This window comes from Rhincodon typus, chromosome 3 (assembly GCF_021869965.1).
Source record: "Rhincodon typus isolate 14 chromosome 3, sRhiTyp1.1, whole genome shotgun sequence".
Classification (NCBI taxonomy): Eukaryota; Metazoa; Chordata; class Chondrichthyes; order Orectolobiformes; family Rhincodontidae; genus Rhincodon; species Rhincodon typus.
In genome coordinates, this window is record NC_063334.1 from 50,166,596 (window position 1) to 50,182,759 (window position 16,164).

At 38.0% G+C, this 16,164-nt stretch overlaps 1 protein-coding gene across 1 annotated transcript in view; it reads left to right on the forward strand.

Annotated features, from left to right (window-relative positions):
• The first annotated feature begins 10,407 nt into the window (after nucleotides 1-10,407).
• The window catches only part of shc3 (SHC (Src homology 2 domain containing) transforming protein 3), a 212,357-nt gene continuing 206,600 nt past the window's right edge, over nucleotides 10,408-16,164 (forward strand). Inside the window, exon 1 of the mRNA XM_048595005.1 lies at nucleotides 10,408-10,953. Within this exon, the coding sequence (XP_048450962.1) occupies nucleotides 10,408-10,953 (546 nt within the window). The remainder of the gene's footprint in view (nucleotides 10,954-16,164) is intronic.

Consider the following 16,164-nt stretch of genomic DNA (forward strand, 5'->3'; position numbering starts at 1 on the left):
ACAACTCCCACTCTTACATTCTTTAAAATCCTTGGACGCATCTATCCTGACGAAGTATCAACTTTAAATATAGCAGACTTTGTAATATTTCCTCTTTATTGTATGATCTTGTAACTATAACTTTCATTGTGCTTCCAAATGTTTCTGTTTCTAATCAACTGTACTCTTTTCTCCCCCTTTTCACTTTTTAATATGGTAATAATGGACGTCTGTTTCGCATTTGTTAGCTGCCAATTTCTCCTCAGATCATCTCTTTGCCTCTCATTTCACTTTTCACTTGCCCTCATAACTTCCTATAGTCAGTATGGTTTTCAGTAGTATTATTAATATGACATCTGAAATATGCACCTTTCTACACCATTTAGGGAATTCATACTTTAATCTGCTTTTTCACCTTGTGGGAATGCACCCTGACTGTACCCAAAACACCTTCTCTTTAAAGGCAACCTATTCGTCTGATACAGTTTAATCTGCCAATCTTTGATTCCGAGCCAAAGCCTAGCTGGTGATAACAAGTGGCCTCCTATAGCAGGCCAGGGAACCAATGGACTTGCAATTAACACCACCCCACTTCGGAGCTGTGGGTGCCACTTGGTCACACCAGAAGGCACTGATAATCTTGTGGAAGGGTTCCTATTCACAATGATGGCCCAAAAGCTGTTGGGGCAATTTATTTTAGTAATTTATTTACACCTTCAGCCAGTGCCTCCACCTTGAAGCTCTCGTGGTTCCTCTGTCTACAGTGGCAGTGCAGAGGTAGAAATGACAGGCACGCTGAGTCTCAGGATTTACATTTGGTCCACTTCTTGTACAGATCTTTATTGGACAAGGTTCCTGTCGGTGGCTTCTTAATTGGCCAGCTTTGCACGTGTGGGTGGGGCAACTCATAGATCATTTTCTGCAAAAATCTAAAAATTGATTCCTGATGAAAAACTAAGACACTAGGGTTTGCCCAAAGAGTTTGCAAATACAGACTGATGAAATGAGTGGGGAAGAAAGTGTCACATGGTATACGGTATGGGGAAATGTGAGGTTGTTCAATTTAATGTTGGCGCAATAGAAAAACAAAATTTTGCTTAAATATTGAGAAATTATTAAATGTTGTTGTTTGAAAAGCAAGAAAATTAATCTGCAGGTGCAATAATTCCTTAACTAACATTGTAGTTTTACTCCTGAAAAGAACAACTTTAAATGAAACAATGTTAAGAAAATCGGATTTTCCTATTATACCCAATGTAAAATCTGTAGTTAAGTTCTGTAAGAAAAACATTAAAACATTATATTTCATAAGATGAAATACATTATTGTGTTACATTCTGATTCTTATAAATTAAACTATTTTAAAATAAAATAAAATTAAAATATAAAGAAGAAATTTCTGACCCTTCCTACATACCTCTGGCTCACCAGCTGATGCTGTGCCTCTCTACCTCCTCCATTTCTCCCAATTTCAACTGTCTAGCATTCTACCTCTCCTGTTCCCAAATCCTCTGGCTTGCCATGTGTCATAATCCCAGACCTTCCAGCTTTCCACCTCTTCTGTTCACAAACCCACTGGCTCATCGCCTCAGCTGCTTCAGGACCCTCCCATGTGCAGACAATTGTGCTCGATGAACTTTCCTCTCACTGATCCTCTCTTGCATAACCTCACTCCCTCTTACTCTCCTTCTTGCCAAACATCCCTGGCCTGACTGTGAACACAACCACACAAGACAAGTGTTGAGGCAGGAACAGCAGCTTGAGCTGCAGTCATAAACCACAACCTTGTGAGGCAGCAAGAGAGAGGGTCAACAGCGACAGAAAGGTCAATGAAATAGAGGGACAACAGGAACTAAGTGGTCATCATCAACAGTCAGGGTTAAACAGCAGAAAAGCCAGCTCCAGCATCAATCAAATCACACAATCCTACGTTAAAAAGAAACTCCTGATGCTGGGTGTGAATTCAAGGTCTGTTAATTGACAGAACTTAAACGGAATGACTTAAAATGGAGCAACCTAACAAGGGGATTTACTCAGCAAGCGAGGCTTAAGGAAGCAATTTTCTAATACTGTTTATTGAAGAGACTTGGAATGTAAAAATGTGGACGCTGTAATTTTAGAGATGATGACTAGAGCATTGTATTTCAATTCCTGTTTCAAGACATATATGTATATTTTAATGTCATTATTTTAGAGTTTGGGTTTTGAACTAGTGACATGTAGGTTTTTGTTTGCTTGTATGAGGTCTGAGTATGAGTACTTCTGCAACTATATATTTTTTAACCCAGAATAAGAGAAGAGAGTTCATGAAGTGATAATGGGAATTAGTTTGCATTTTGAGAGTTATATGATCAGACAGAGTAAACATTGAAAAGTATTAGATTGCTTTTGGTTTAGGCACCTCAGAAATTTATATTTTCCTTTGTTTGGGGTGAAACCAACAGCTTGGATAGGCTTTAGTTTTAACTTGCTGAAGACCTGGTTGGAGTTAACGTAAAAACACAGTCTATAACTCGGGAGATAGTTCAGAACAGCTGGGAAATGGTGTACCTCGGTGTAAGGATTTTACTTTGACAGTTACAGATCACAATGCTTGATAAGAACTCTGACAGGGTTATTTGAAGCCAAAAAAGTCTAAACTAAGTTGCGTGAATAATCAAGGAACAGGCTATTTGAACTCTCAAGGCTCGGAATTGAAAGAATCAGTTAAGTCAAACCTGTCAGTGTGATAGAGAAGGGATTCTCTCTTGTGTTGGAATACTGTAACATGATGGTATTGGGCTAGATGGAGTTATATTTTTGCATTTTGAAGTATTTCAAATTAAGTTATCTGTAAATAGCTTGGTATTCTATTTTATCTTAATTTCTTTTGCGATGATACTGTCACGTTAAAAGGTCATTTTTGTCCTGGATCTTTTGAAGAGAGGTTGTAAAGGCAGAGGTATAGAACTGACTACTGAAGATGGCTTAAGTAAACAATGTGTGAGGCCTTTAGGTTTATTTTACAATGTTGGAACAATGGAAACAGTTTGAATGAGAGTGGCCAACTCTCTTAAATCAGGCTTTCCAGGTTTTTTTTTCACTTTAGCAGTCAGAAGAGTTGTTTCAGTGAATGATTTCTAGCTGCTATTTTCTCTGAAATCTCTCAATTTTTTTCCTCCTGGATTAGAGAACTGCATGCAAGAATCTGTCTGAATTTGTCTTTTTGCCAAGGCATGTGTTTATGGGATATTATTATATCGGAATATAGTTTTCCAATAGTTAAGTTATTCTAAATTCCTCTTTCTTTTGTTTGTATTTTAACTATAGTGTTTAAGTTCTGTTTTGCTTAATGTCAAGTAGTTAGACCAGTCACACCACATCTGGAACATGTACTTCACATCTACTTTTAAAATATGAAAATGTTAGAGTCAGGGCTACCTTAATGACATATTTTGAGCAAGGTGGGGGTGCGTCTGGTCTGGTCTATAACACTTTTCAATAACAGTAACAATAAGCTGCTGTTTTCTTGTAAAAACCAAATCTCCAGCATTGCATATTTGTGTTTCGGTGAAAAAAAGACACTTTGTAAAATAAAAGCAAAATAAATATGATCTATCAAGCCAGATCTTAGTCTACGATCCAGTAATGGTATCAGATGGGATCATAACAGTATCTAAATAAAGTTAAATAATCTAAATTTAGTTGCAATGGAGACTCACTAGACTGACCACTGGGATGGAACGATTGTTCTAAGAGGTAAGAATTGAGGAACAGTGCTCAATATACATGGGGGCAGTGGGCAAATTCACCTCTGAAAGGCCCACAAATGCCCTGGGAAATTTCACTATGAACTTAAAGCAGACAACACAGAAGAGGTGTACCCAATGATTGGAGGAGCATAGAGAAAGTGAGTGGCCTCAGTAAGCAAGAATGCAGTAAAGGGGAAAATGAGCTGCAAAGAGGGAGGGTATTTCAAAGGAAAGAGGCGCAGCAAAGAGGAGGGGCTGCAACAAGTGGAAGTGGGCTGCAAAGCTAAGTATGGGGTTGCAATGGAGCGAAGTGAGCTGCAAAGCTAAGTAAGGGGTTGCAATGGAGTGAAGTGAGCTGCAAAGAGGAGGGAGGGGCTAAAACAAGGGGAATGGAGGTAAACAAAAATTAATGACTGTCTGGCCATAGGAGAGGTGCTGGAGGTCAACCAGCTGAAGAAGGGAGCAAGGGAACTAGGAAACTACAGACTGGTCAGTTTAACCTCGGTGGTGGGGAAACCATCGGAAGCAATTCTGATGGACAGAATTGATATGCATTTGGAGAGGCAGAGATTAATCAAGAACAGTAAGTATGGTTTTGTTAAAGGATGTCATGTCTAATCAAATTGACAGAACTTTTTGAAGAGATGACCAGGTGTGTAGATGAAGGCAAAGCTTTTGATGTACTCTGCTTGAACTTCAGCAAGGCTTTAGATAAGCTTCTGTATAAGAGCCCATAGGATCCAAGGAAATTTGGCAATTGGATCCCAAATTGGCTGAATGGCAGAGGGTGATGATTGAGATGTGTTTTTCTGACTGGAAGTCCATGTTCAGTGGGGTGTCACAGGTGTTGCTGTTGTGACACATGCTGCTTGTGGCTGATATAAATGATTTAGACTTGAATGTAGAAGGGTTGATCAGTAAGTTTGCAGACAATACAACAATTGGTGGGCTGCTAAGTGGGGAGGATAGCCTTAGACTACAAGAAGCTGGTCAGATGGGCTGAATAGTGACAAATGGAATTCAATTTGGATAAATGTCAGGTGATGCACCTGGGCAGGACAAACAAGGGAATACAAGGGATGAGGGACTCATTAGAACCTGGGAAGCACTGAGGATCAGAGGGATCTTGTGTATGTATGCTTGTCACTTAAGTTATGGGGACAGGTGGATAAAGTGATTAAGAAGCCATATGGTATAGTTGCATTTATTCGTGGAGGCATGGAGATTAAGAGCAGAAGGGTTATGCTGGAACTGTATAAAATGTTGATTAGAACACAGCTAGAGTACTGTATAGTTCTGGAATCCACATTATAGGAGGTATGTGATTGCACTGGAGAGGGTGCAGAGGAAATTTACCAGAATGTTGCCTGAGCTGGTGTGATTCAGTTATTAAGAGAGATTGGAGAGACTGGGGTTGTTTTCCTTAGATCACAGGAAATTGAGATGGAACATGATTGAGATGTGTAAACATATGTGGGACATTGATAGAGCAGACAGGAAGAAACTTTTCCCTTTGTTGGAGGGATCAATAATCAGGGGGCATTGATGTAACGGGCAGACAGTTTAGAAGACGTGAGGAAAAATATTTTCATTCAGAGGGTGGTAGGAATCTGGAACTCACTGCCTATAAGGATGGTAGAGGCAGAATCTCTCATAACATTTCGGAAGTATTTAGATGTGTACTTGTGATGTCAAGGCATAAAAGGCTATGGGCTGAAAAAATGGGATTAGAATGGTTAAGGTGGTTGTTTTTGAGGTGGTTGTTTTTGACCAGCATGGAGGCAGTGGGCCAAAGGGCCTTTCTCTGTGCTGTAGATTTCTGACTGTATGAGGTAGCTTGCATAAGGGAGATAAGAGCTGAAAACAGGAGGGAGCATTTTTAAACTTTTCAACAAAGGAATACCCATATAACTGAAAACAAGGAAGACTTGAAGTCACTGGGGTGACGAATTCCTTGCAAGTGACTGGGTAGTCTCCAGCTTAAGGTTGCAGAAGTTCAAGAGCCACTATATGAGGGAAAATTTATTGGAATTTTCAGTATGTACAATGTGTCAATCGGACAATTTAATACTTTAGAGTTTTATTTCATCAAGATTAGAATTTATGTTATCACACCCCAAAGCATTTCACATACTGTGGAATACTTGATGCAACATGCAACCCTTTTGATGTGACCTCACTAGTCTGCAAAAAGGTCAATAAAGTTGATGGCTTTGTATGGATGTGTGTCAGTTTTCTTTTTAAACAGAAAATTTTTGTTGCTATCTTACGTCTGTTGTTTTGTGTCAATTTAAATACTGTGTTGTCCATGAAGTTAATCAGTTCCTGTGTGCACTCTGGCTTTATGTGTAACAGAACAGGGATCATTCTTGAAGACATTGATGGATTCTTTTAATTCTGCTTGTGTGCGACTCCATTCGTCAAAACATATACAGAAGGCAATGTTACTTTGTGAGTGCATCACCTAGAAGAGGTACGGGGTTCGGTAGCTCAGTTGGCTGAAAAGCTGGTTTCCAAAGTGGAGTTTTTTTTAATTCATCCACAGGATAGCTAGGCAATATTTATTGCCCATCCCTCATTGCCCACAGGGCATTAAAGAATGAACCACATTGCTGTGGGTCTGGAGTCACATGTAGGCCAGACCAGGTTGGGATGTCTCTTTGTCTTTAATTTCAAGGGAGACAGTGGCAAATTAGTAATGTCACTGAATCAGTGATCAGATGGCCCAGGTTAATGCTCTGGAGATGTGGGTTCAAATCCTACTGCAAAAGCTAGTTGATTTTAAATTTAAATAATAAATCTGGAAACATAATGCTAGTCTTAGTAATAGTGATGTTGACAGCGATCATCAATTGTTATACTAAACCCATCAGGTTTACAGATATCCTTTAGGGAAAAAAAAATTGGCCATCCTTAATATAGATAGAAATTGCTGGAGAAACTCAGCAAATCTTGCAGCATTTGTGGATTGAAAACTGAGTTAACATTTAGTTAACTTATCTGCCCTACTAGCAAGCCACTTTGTTCGAGAGCAGTTAGAACTGGACAACAAAGGCTGGTGTTGCCAGTGATGCCCACAACTCATTAAACAGTAATGAAACACAGCAGGCCTGGCCTGTCCTGTACAGCTGCAACATGACTTCCCAACTCCTATACTAATGCACTGACCAATAAAGCAAGCATACTAAACACCCACCTTCACTATCATATCTACCTGCAAATCCACCAAAGGAACTATAAACTTGCACTCCAAGCAACACTCCCCAGGACTCTACTATTAAGTGTATAAATCCTGTCCTGAATTGCCTTTCCATAATGCAGCACCTCACATTTATCTAAATTAAGCTCCATCTGCCACTCCTCTGCTCATTGCCCCATCTGATCAAGATCCCATTGTACTGAGGTAACCTTCTTCGCTGTCCACTACACCTCCAATTTTGATGTCATCAGCAAACTTACTAATCATACATTCTATGTTCACATCCAGATCATTTATATAAATGACAAAAAGCAGTGGACCCAGCACCGATCCTTGTGGCACACCGCTGGAGAATCTGAGATAACAAGGTGTAGAGCTGGATGAACACAGCAGGCCAAGCAGCATTAGAGGAGCAGGAAGGCTGACGTTTCGGGCCGGTTTCTGAAGAAGGGTCTAGGCCCGAAACGTCAGCCTTCCTGCTTCTCTGATGCTGCTTGGCCTGCTGTGTTTATCCAGCTAGACACATTTCCAGTAGCTTTGTGATAAATTATAACACTAATTGAGGTTTAACATGGACAAGTTGTTTCACATGGATTTTTTGACCGAGATTTTTATTAAAGTAGGCAAAGAACTTCTTAGAGCAGAAATAAAATTATTCTGCTTTAGCCATAGATTAAAAAAATCAATCTGTAAACTAATAGGCCATTCAATCCATATAATTATTACAACAGTCAACAGAATTTGCATGAACGTGATAAGGCTTGACTACATAAAAGGTTTCTGTCAAGGTTTATGAATTAACTCCTGAATTTTTGTTAGAAAAATATTGCTTTGATAGCGATAGGGCAATTTTCTCCGCTGCATTCAGACCTGTGTGCTGCAGTCCATATTGTGGTGCGAGTCACGCAGTAGTGAATGAATGAGTTGCAGGATTCTCTTTGTTCGCTGGTTGGATGAAAATGCCCTTAACACCTACATGCAAACAAGTTATGCTTCTTCCGGTACACTTAGTCTCTCAGTTTTACTTAATAATCTCTGGAGATAACATATGCAGCAACAGCAATTTGTGATAGTTATGATTAACTCTTTGAGCACCATTTGTCTTTGCCTTTTGCGGCAGGCAACCTTTTTTTATGAATCGCTATAAATGGCTGTACAGACATCTATCTCCACAGGTATAATTGACGAAAATACAATAAAATGGAGCTCATGCCCATATTTTTTTCCATGACAATTACTACCTGAAAAAATTGAACTCAGACTCTTGAAATACATTGGCTGCAAGGTATTAATTTTACCAAAGACAATAAAAGATTAACTTGGTAATGAAACAAAGGTAATACATCACACCTTTATTAGGCGCCAAATGTTGCATTCAGAGACACACGCTCAGATTTCAGATATATGGTTGATTGATACAATGGCATACATAAGCCATTTCTGCACTTGCGTAAAATGTTTTTATTAGCAATTGCCTTTACTAACAATTTATTTAATCACTTTTATATGGTAAAACACAGTATTTAAATAGTTCTGTTCGTGGCATCTTTTGTTACTTTATATTTTATGCACCTCATGCACCGGATTTTTATGCTTTTTTCTAATTTTTACACAAATTAAAATATTTAATTTATCATTTCTAAAATATTTGCAAAATCGTGCCAGTTAGACATCTTTGCATAACTATGTAAATCAATATACCGTCCTTCTTAACGAAGCGGTTTATAAATGATGACGATATTAACATTTTGTGAGCTTTGACTTTGCATCGCGCACACATATACTGAAAATTACAAACAACTTATCCTCTTTCCCATAATAATTTGTAATACAATCTGATATATTGAACAAAGTAATTAACATTCAAGTCACAGAAAAATCGAACAGCATCCACTCTGCTATGTGAATGGACCAGTTAGATGCATCTTCTGGGGAATGACAAAAGAGATATGTAAGTGAAAGAAACTCTTCCAATTGAATTAGCACCTCACCTCAACTACAGTAATTAATTTATTATAAATACGTTTTTGTTAAAAAAAATCCAAACCATTGCTATCAAATTGTAGTAATTAGATTAGCTTCTAGATGTGAAAGAAACATACCTGTAAGGAAAATGGAACAATCCACTATTCAGAAATCCTATCCTGAATGAGTCATCCAGGTTCTTTCTTATTGGATAAAGCCATTAACACCCAAGGGATCGTTTGGCAGATGCAGCAAGGCCCTATTTCATTCACAGAATTATTGGTATGCGTCCTTACCATTTCATTCAAATAAATATACATGATTGGAAATATCACTTTCTCATAGGATAGAAAATGCTTTTTTCTATGTGCTGATATGAATTTATGTATTAAAACCTCATTCGTTTCTGGGTGGAATGCTTGAGATTTGAGTTAAAATGCTGAAAAATTAATTCAGTACATATTATGAATGAGATTTACACTGTCTTTTATTAATGGTGGTTCTCTGCAGGAGAGGAGGAACTTGTTCATAAAATGGTGGGGAAAGAGAAGCTTTATACAATGCATCTTATGGATCTGGCACCAGAGGTATTCAGTTTCATTTTAATAGAGTAAACCATTTTACCTGAAAAATACTGAGGATGTTGCCACTGTGTTTAGGTAATGCAGTATTTCATGAATTCTAATTTCTGAAAGCAACATTAGATGGATAAGGAATGAAAATATTCAGTAGATGCATTTTATTTAATCTCCCTATTCTTAGTTTCAAATTTGAAGTAGATAAAATGGGATCTTTCTAATTTGAAAGGGTGTTTTTTTAAACACACAAAGTCAAGCTGTTTTTCTCAGTTATAACACTATTCAAATCCACTTTGATTTTGTGCATTGTGGCTACGTTTAGAGGCTATTCTTACATTTAATATATTGTCCAATTCATGTTAGCATTTGCAGGGGCTTTCAAAATGGTATGTTATATTATGACTATGTAGCGCTGAAATGACTATACAGCTTGCTGGGTTTGAATGATACAGTCGTCTAATACAGTAAACAGACATAAGTAGAAATAATTTTACTGGAGATGAAATTCCCAGTGATTAAACTGTCTACTTTCTAGAAAAGCAAAAAAATCCTCAGCTTTGAGTGAAAGTGCCCTTCTATCAAAATCGGAAGGGGAAATTTGAAAATTGATTGGTTCTAGTGTGCTGTAAGTGGGTGGATGGTTTTGCAACAGGAAGTGATTTGCAGTGTTCAGTGAGCCTTTTGTTGAAAAGGGTCTTCTCATTTGTGTGAGTCATGCTTTTGCTGCGAGCAGCTTGGCAGCTCTAAGCAGGACGGTGATCTCTGTCTTAGCAAAGTACTTCTAGACCAGGCCCTTACTTCTGTACTTCGGGTCGTATTTATTTCTGTGGTATTCATATGCCTGGATTTATCAGGTTACCTTTGGTGTTATGAGAGTTCTGCTATGGTAGAACAAGCGCTTGCTAAGTTTGCGTCAGATCTGGATGTACATGTGCAGAAAAGCAGATAGAAGGGCATGCTTCACCGTACAAAGTATAATCGTTTTAGGAATGATTCAGTGACATCATTCGATGAGCTTATACACAACTTATCAATGAGCGGCAAAGGCACGACTGTTACGACGACGACAACGACATCCGAAGGGCCTTCGTACCCAACCTCATCAGAGGTGCTCCGCAAGAATCAGGAAGATGGGCCTACCACACTCTGCACCTTCATCCAAAAGATGTCCCATTTGAAATTTGCTAACACAGGCAGCCTGTTGGGCATCAAAAATTTATCCTCTGCAGTAAAAGACCTTGCAGTTTCTAAACTGCAAGGCAGTTCAAGCACTCCTAGTTCAGTTACAGCAGCAGTAGATATATGTAACCCTATCTCTACCACTCCGTGTTCCCAGCAGGACGTGAACAAGATGAGCACAGACAAGAGGACCAAGGTAGAAGACATTCACCAGGGTGGAGACGACTGGAACCATAGTGGCAGTTTTGTCAATAGATCCTCACGAGGGTGGTTGCACTCTAACGAGAAGATCTTGGGACCTGGTGTGACGTATGTTGTGAAGGTTGGTTGCTTTTTTCTCAAAAAAATCTTATCTAAAAACTGAGACATCATTCATAAATATTACAATGCAGCCTGTTAATTTACCCTTTGCTCCAATCTGCTATTCCCATATATATATTAAATTCAACGTGGTAATTTATTGATTCATCCTCAATAAACATGCTTGTCTTATTATGTTTAAAAAATCCCATCATACACTTACTAGTTTGCCATATATATTACATAAATTAATTATGACCAGCATGAATCTATTTTAAAAGGATGGTTTTTTTTGTATATATTTAATATTCAATATAATTTTCTTTCAATCTAATGCCCGAGTGAATGTTCTAAAATATATTTCGGTGCTGTTTGAAATGCCTGTAAAATTCTTACAAAATGTTGCAGTAATTAATTTTTCTCATTTCTGAGAGTTAATCTATGTTTTTTAAAGACATGTTAAAAGTTATTTGTTACTACTGACCTGTGTACGTAGTTCAGCACATTTTGTTTCTAGCTAGCAAGATGCTGCAATCTGCATTTAATTAAGTTTATACTAATGTTATGCCTATGTATTGAACAACTTTACCATATCATTACATGAATTAACGATCCACCAACTAAAAAGAAAATGAACTAGTAACAACATAATAATCTAAAATAGGTCAAACTAAACCCAATCCAGTGTTATATCCTAACCTGGTGAAAATGGGTTAATGCCAATGTAATTGATTGTATAAAGGATTATTGCAGATGCAAAGTGTTTTTGTGCAGTAGAATTCTGTAATATGCGATTGTTGCAACAAATAAAATATTGCTTATAACCACAACTTGCGATAATAGAAATGCGATACCATCACTAGCTCTGTGTCAGAAATATACTGGGACATGAAGTAAAATGAGCTTATATTAGAAACATGCTGGAACCTTCTCATATAAGGTGGTAGATTTTCATGTACAGCACCATCTTTTGAGTAATTTGAAAACTGGTATCTAGAAAAGACTTTCAAACATCAATTAGAGTGATCTAAAACAAAACCAAATTAAAAAGGATTATGTGTACTAGTAGTAAGCAGATTTTTTTGCACCTTGCTCAGAAAATGTTTTTGACAGTTAAAAAGTGCACAGTTTTAAAACTGACCACACAAATTTACATTGCAGATCCTCAAAAATACGTAATAAAAATATGAACTAATGGATGGGAAAATTAATTTTACTGAAGCTGATCTATATGTATGTAACCAAATTGTGTAAGCGAAGCTTATCTTAGAAAAAAACGGATCCTATATGGACAAGAGCATTACAACCTATCAACATAGTTACATTCTCCTCTTTCATGAGCAATAATATTTGCAAGTGCCCCATTCCTCTTATTTATAAACTAGGGGAAAAAACCCTTCCATTAACTGATGGTGTTCTGTCTCATGATTTTCTGATGCTGTGTTCAAAATGGTGGTTCCAAAAATAGATAACGTTGAAAGATGCACTTGTATGCAATTGAATCTGTTGTTTATGCTGCTGAGCAGAACATTCAATTGTTTATAAAACTTGATTATAGCTTAGTGAATTCCTAGAGTACCTTTGCAGTTTGGACCTAAATTTCAATGAGTGAAATGTCTGAAACTCAAGTACATCTGAAAGAATATTACATGTGGGTCAGAATGTGGCTTTACTTACATTTCGATGAATGACATTAGAGGACATAAGAGCAGGACTGTATAAGACTTTGATAAATATGCTATTGTGAATTAAATGTTCAAGCGGCTAACTACAAGTTGAAATGTTCTTACTGGGACTATTCGCAGCACACCCTCCCCACCCAAGCTCTTCCATTTAAATTTGAACCATGGAAAAGAGATGGAGTCAGTGATGGGGAGGTGGGGTGTCTTTTTTTTATCATTTGTAGCTATTTGACTGCTATTTATGTGAAAGAGGCAATGAATGTACACACAATGCATGCACAGTGATGAAACTTAATGGCTATGTATCGAACAAATTTGTTTCATGCTTGGAGCATTTTTAATTAGTGTCTCATGTTCACTTTTCACTTCATGCACCAATGAAACAAACAACTTTCATTGATACATCTGAATAAAAGCCTTTCCAAAATTTCTGTGTAATGTTTTGTCTCATCATCTCAAGCTTTGTAGTTTTAAATTACAGCAGATTTGCTATATAGACAGGAAATAAATTTGAGAAGTGAAGACCAAGCTGCCTTTTACAGAAAAGAAAAAATTATAATAAGCTGTTTGATAAATATGCGTTTTCCATGCTACTGCTTTCAGAGTTCTGCCCTTTTCTTTATGAATCATAAATCATGTTGTTACTGAGGAATATTTCAGGTGCCGATGTTTGCTATCAAATTTGTTTCAATTGCGTACCCATCCCTCAAAGCTTCTTGTGTGCCATTTTCTTATGCCAGTGGTAGGACAAGCCAGCACAATGCAATAGCATTTTTTGAATGAAGTAACGTGGATTCGTGAGCAAAGCCGAATCATTCAGACTCCTCTCTGCATTCCCCTCTCTCTCCAAAGATTGGCATGTTGCTGTGTATATAGCTCCGATTATACTTCCAAGTTTCGCACAATTAAATAAAAATATTCAGTTGCCATTCATGACACTGTTTCCATAATTATTGAAAAATATCAGACAGACACTTGCATGCTGTTAAAAATCACTTCAAAAAGGACAGGAGGTACCAATTTGAAGAAATGTTTTGAAGAGGAATGGAATTCTGCTATTGCAATGCCAGCATGTTTTGTTTAAAAATATATACATTTTACAAGTTTGCTCAGAAGCTATTGAGATTTTGAAATGATTGCATAATTTATTATATTTAAGTATAATAAAATCTCATTTGAAGTTAATGTGTTGGCAACAGTTTTGTTTGCATCCTGAAAAATGGATAATGAATACAATAGAGTGACCCAAGGGTGTTCCTGTCAGTTACGTTGCAATGTGAACTGTATGGATAAAGCTTCAGGTAAATATTTAACATTATTTGTAAAAATACTCAGTGGTTATGGAATGGTTTATTCAAGAGAGAACTGAACTGTAGTATCCTATTTCTTCCGTATGTCAACACTACATCTTGATCTGTGAAAGGTGAATACTAGCAATTTATGTCTGATCTATTAGTTTTATGTTTGTAATAGTTTACAATGATTATTTTTCTCATTTACAAAACTGTTATCCTAAACAATAGTTTGTGTACATACTTCTTAAAAATTTAGAAAGTCAGAATTTCTAAATAGTTTTTTATTACGTAAAACTCTGACCAAATTTTATAGTACCTTGAAACTCTCTGCACATCTTACTAAACTCCCAATGTTTCATTATACTTAGCATTCAAGTAAGTACTGAATTTTTACTGCTACAAAGGTCAATTTATGTAGTTCCATCTGTCTTATCAATTTACACTGAAGAACAGCTCCAGATCAGTAAATCAGTTAGTTTATTTAATTAACCAAATTACAATGTTTTAGTTCTTTCAGGGAATGTGGACATCACTGGCTGGACTAGCATTTATTGCCCAATATTAGTTGCCCTTGAAAAGTTAGTGGTGACCAGCCTTCCTGAACTGCTCAAGTCTGTTTGGTGTAGGCACACCCAAAATGTTGCTAGGGAGGAGTTCCAGGATTTTGACCCAGTGACACTGAAGGAATCGTGAGGTATTTCCAAGTCAGGATCGTGAGTGACTTAGAGGGAAATTTGTAGCTGGTGGTGTTCCCATGTATCTATTGCACTTGTTCCTTAATATGGTGTGTGTTATGGTGGTGTTGTCTATGAAGATTTGGTAAATTTCTGCAGTGCATCTTGTAGATGACACCCAATGCTGGGACTGAGTGTCAATGCTGGAGGGAGTGGATGTCCCACTAATCAAGAGGGCCAATTTGTCCTGGGTAGTGTTAAGCTTTCTTCGAGCAGCATTATTCCAAGCAAGTGGGAGGTATTCCATCACAGTCTGGACTTGGGCCTTGAAAATAGTGGATATCTGAGCTGAGTTGCTCACTGTAGTATTCCTAGCCTATGATCTGCTCTTGTAACTACAGTATTTCTGTAGCTGGTCAAGTTTGGTTTTGTGTCACTGGTAACCCCCAAGTTGTTAATAGTGGTGGATCCAGTGAAGGTTGTGCCATTCAATGTAGACATGTGATAGTTAGACTGACCCTCACTGGAATTGCTCATTGCCTTTCACTTATTGGATTGAATATTAGGTGCCATTTTTGAGCCCAAACCTGGATATTATCCACGTCTTGCTGAATTTGGACATGGATTGCTTTCGTATATGATGAACCATGAATGCCACTGAACGTTGTTCAATAATCAGTGAACGCTTCCACTTCTAACCTTATGGTGGAGAAAAGGTGTCAGATGAAGCAACTGAAGATAGTTGGACCTTGGAATCTATCCTGAGGAACCCCTGCAGCGATGTCCAGCGACCACAATAATCTGTTGTGCTAGGATTGATTCAAGCCAGCAGAGAGCTTTCCCCTAAATTCACACTGACTCTAATTTTCCTAGGGCTCCTTGATGTTATACTCCGGCAAATACACCATTAATGTCAAGGGTAGTTGCTCTCCCGTCCCCTCTCCTCTAATGCTGTAATGAGTTCAGGAGCTGAGTGGCGCTGGCAAAGCCCAAACTGGGTGACAATGAGTGGGTTATTGCTGCTTGATAGCTTTGGTGATGATGATGCTTCCATTACTCTTTTCATTCACTCTAGGGACGTAGGCATCACTGGCTGGGTGCCAGTTTACCCATCCCTAGTTCTTGAGAAGGCGGTGGTGAATTGCCTCCTTGAATCGCTGCAGTACATATCCTGTAGGTTGACCCACAATGCTACTAGGGAGGGAATTGCGGAATTTTGACCCATTGGCAGTGAAGGAAAGGCAATACATTTCCGGTGTCAGGATGTTGAGTGATTTGGATGGGAACTTGCAGATTGTGGTATTCCCACATAGCTGCTGCCCTTGTACTTCTCAGTGGAAGTGGTTGGAAGGTTCTGTCTGAGGATCTCTGGTGAATTTCTGCAGTGCATCTTATGGATAATACAGTGCTGCTACTGAGCAGTGATGGAGTCACTGAATGTTTGTGGACATGATCCCAATCAAGTGGGCTGCTTTAACAGGGGTGGTGTCAAGCTTCTTGAGTGTTGTTAGAGCTTCACGCATCCAGAGAGTATTTGATCACATTCCTGACATGCCTTGTGGATGGCTTTGAGGAATCAGGA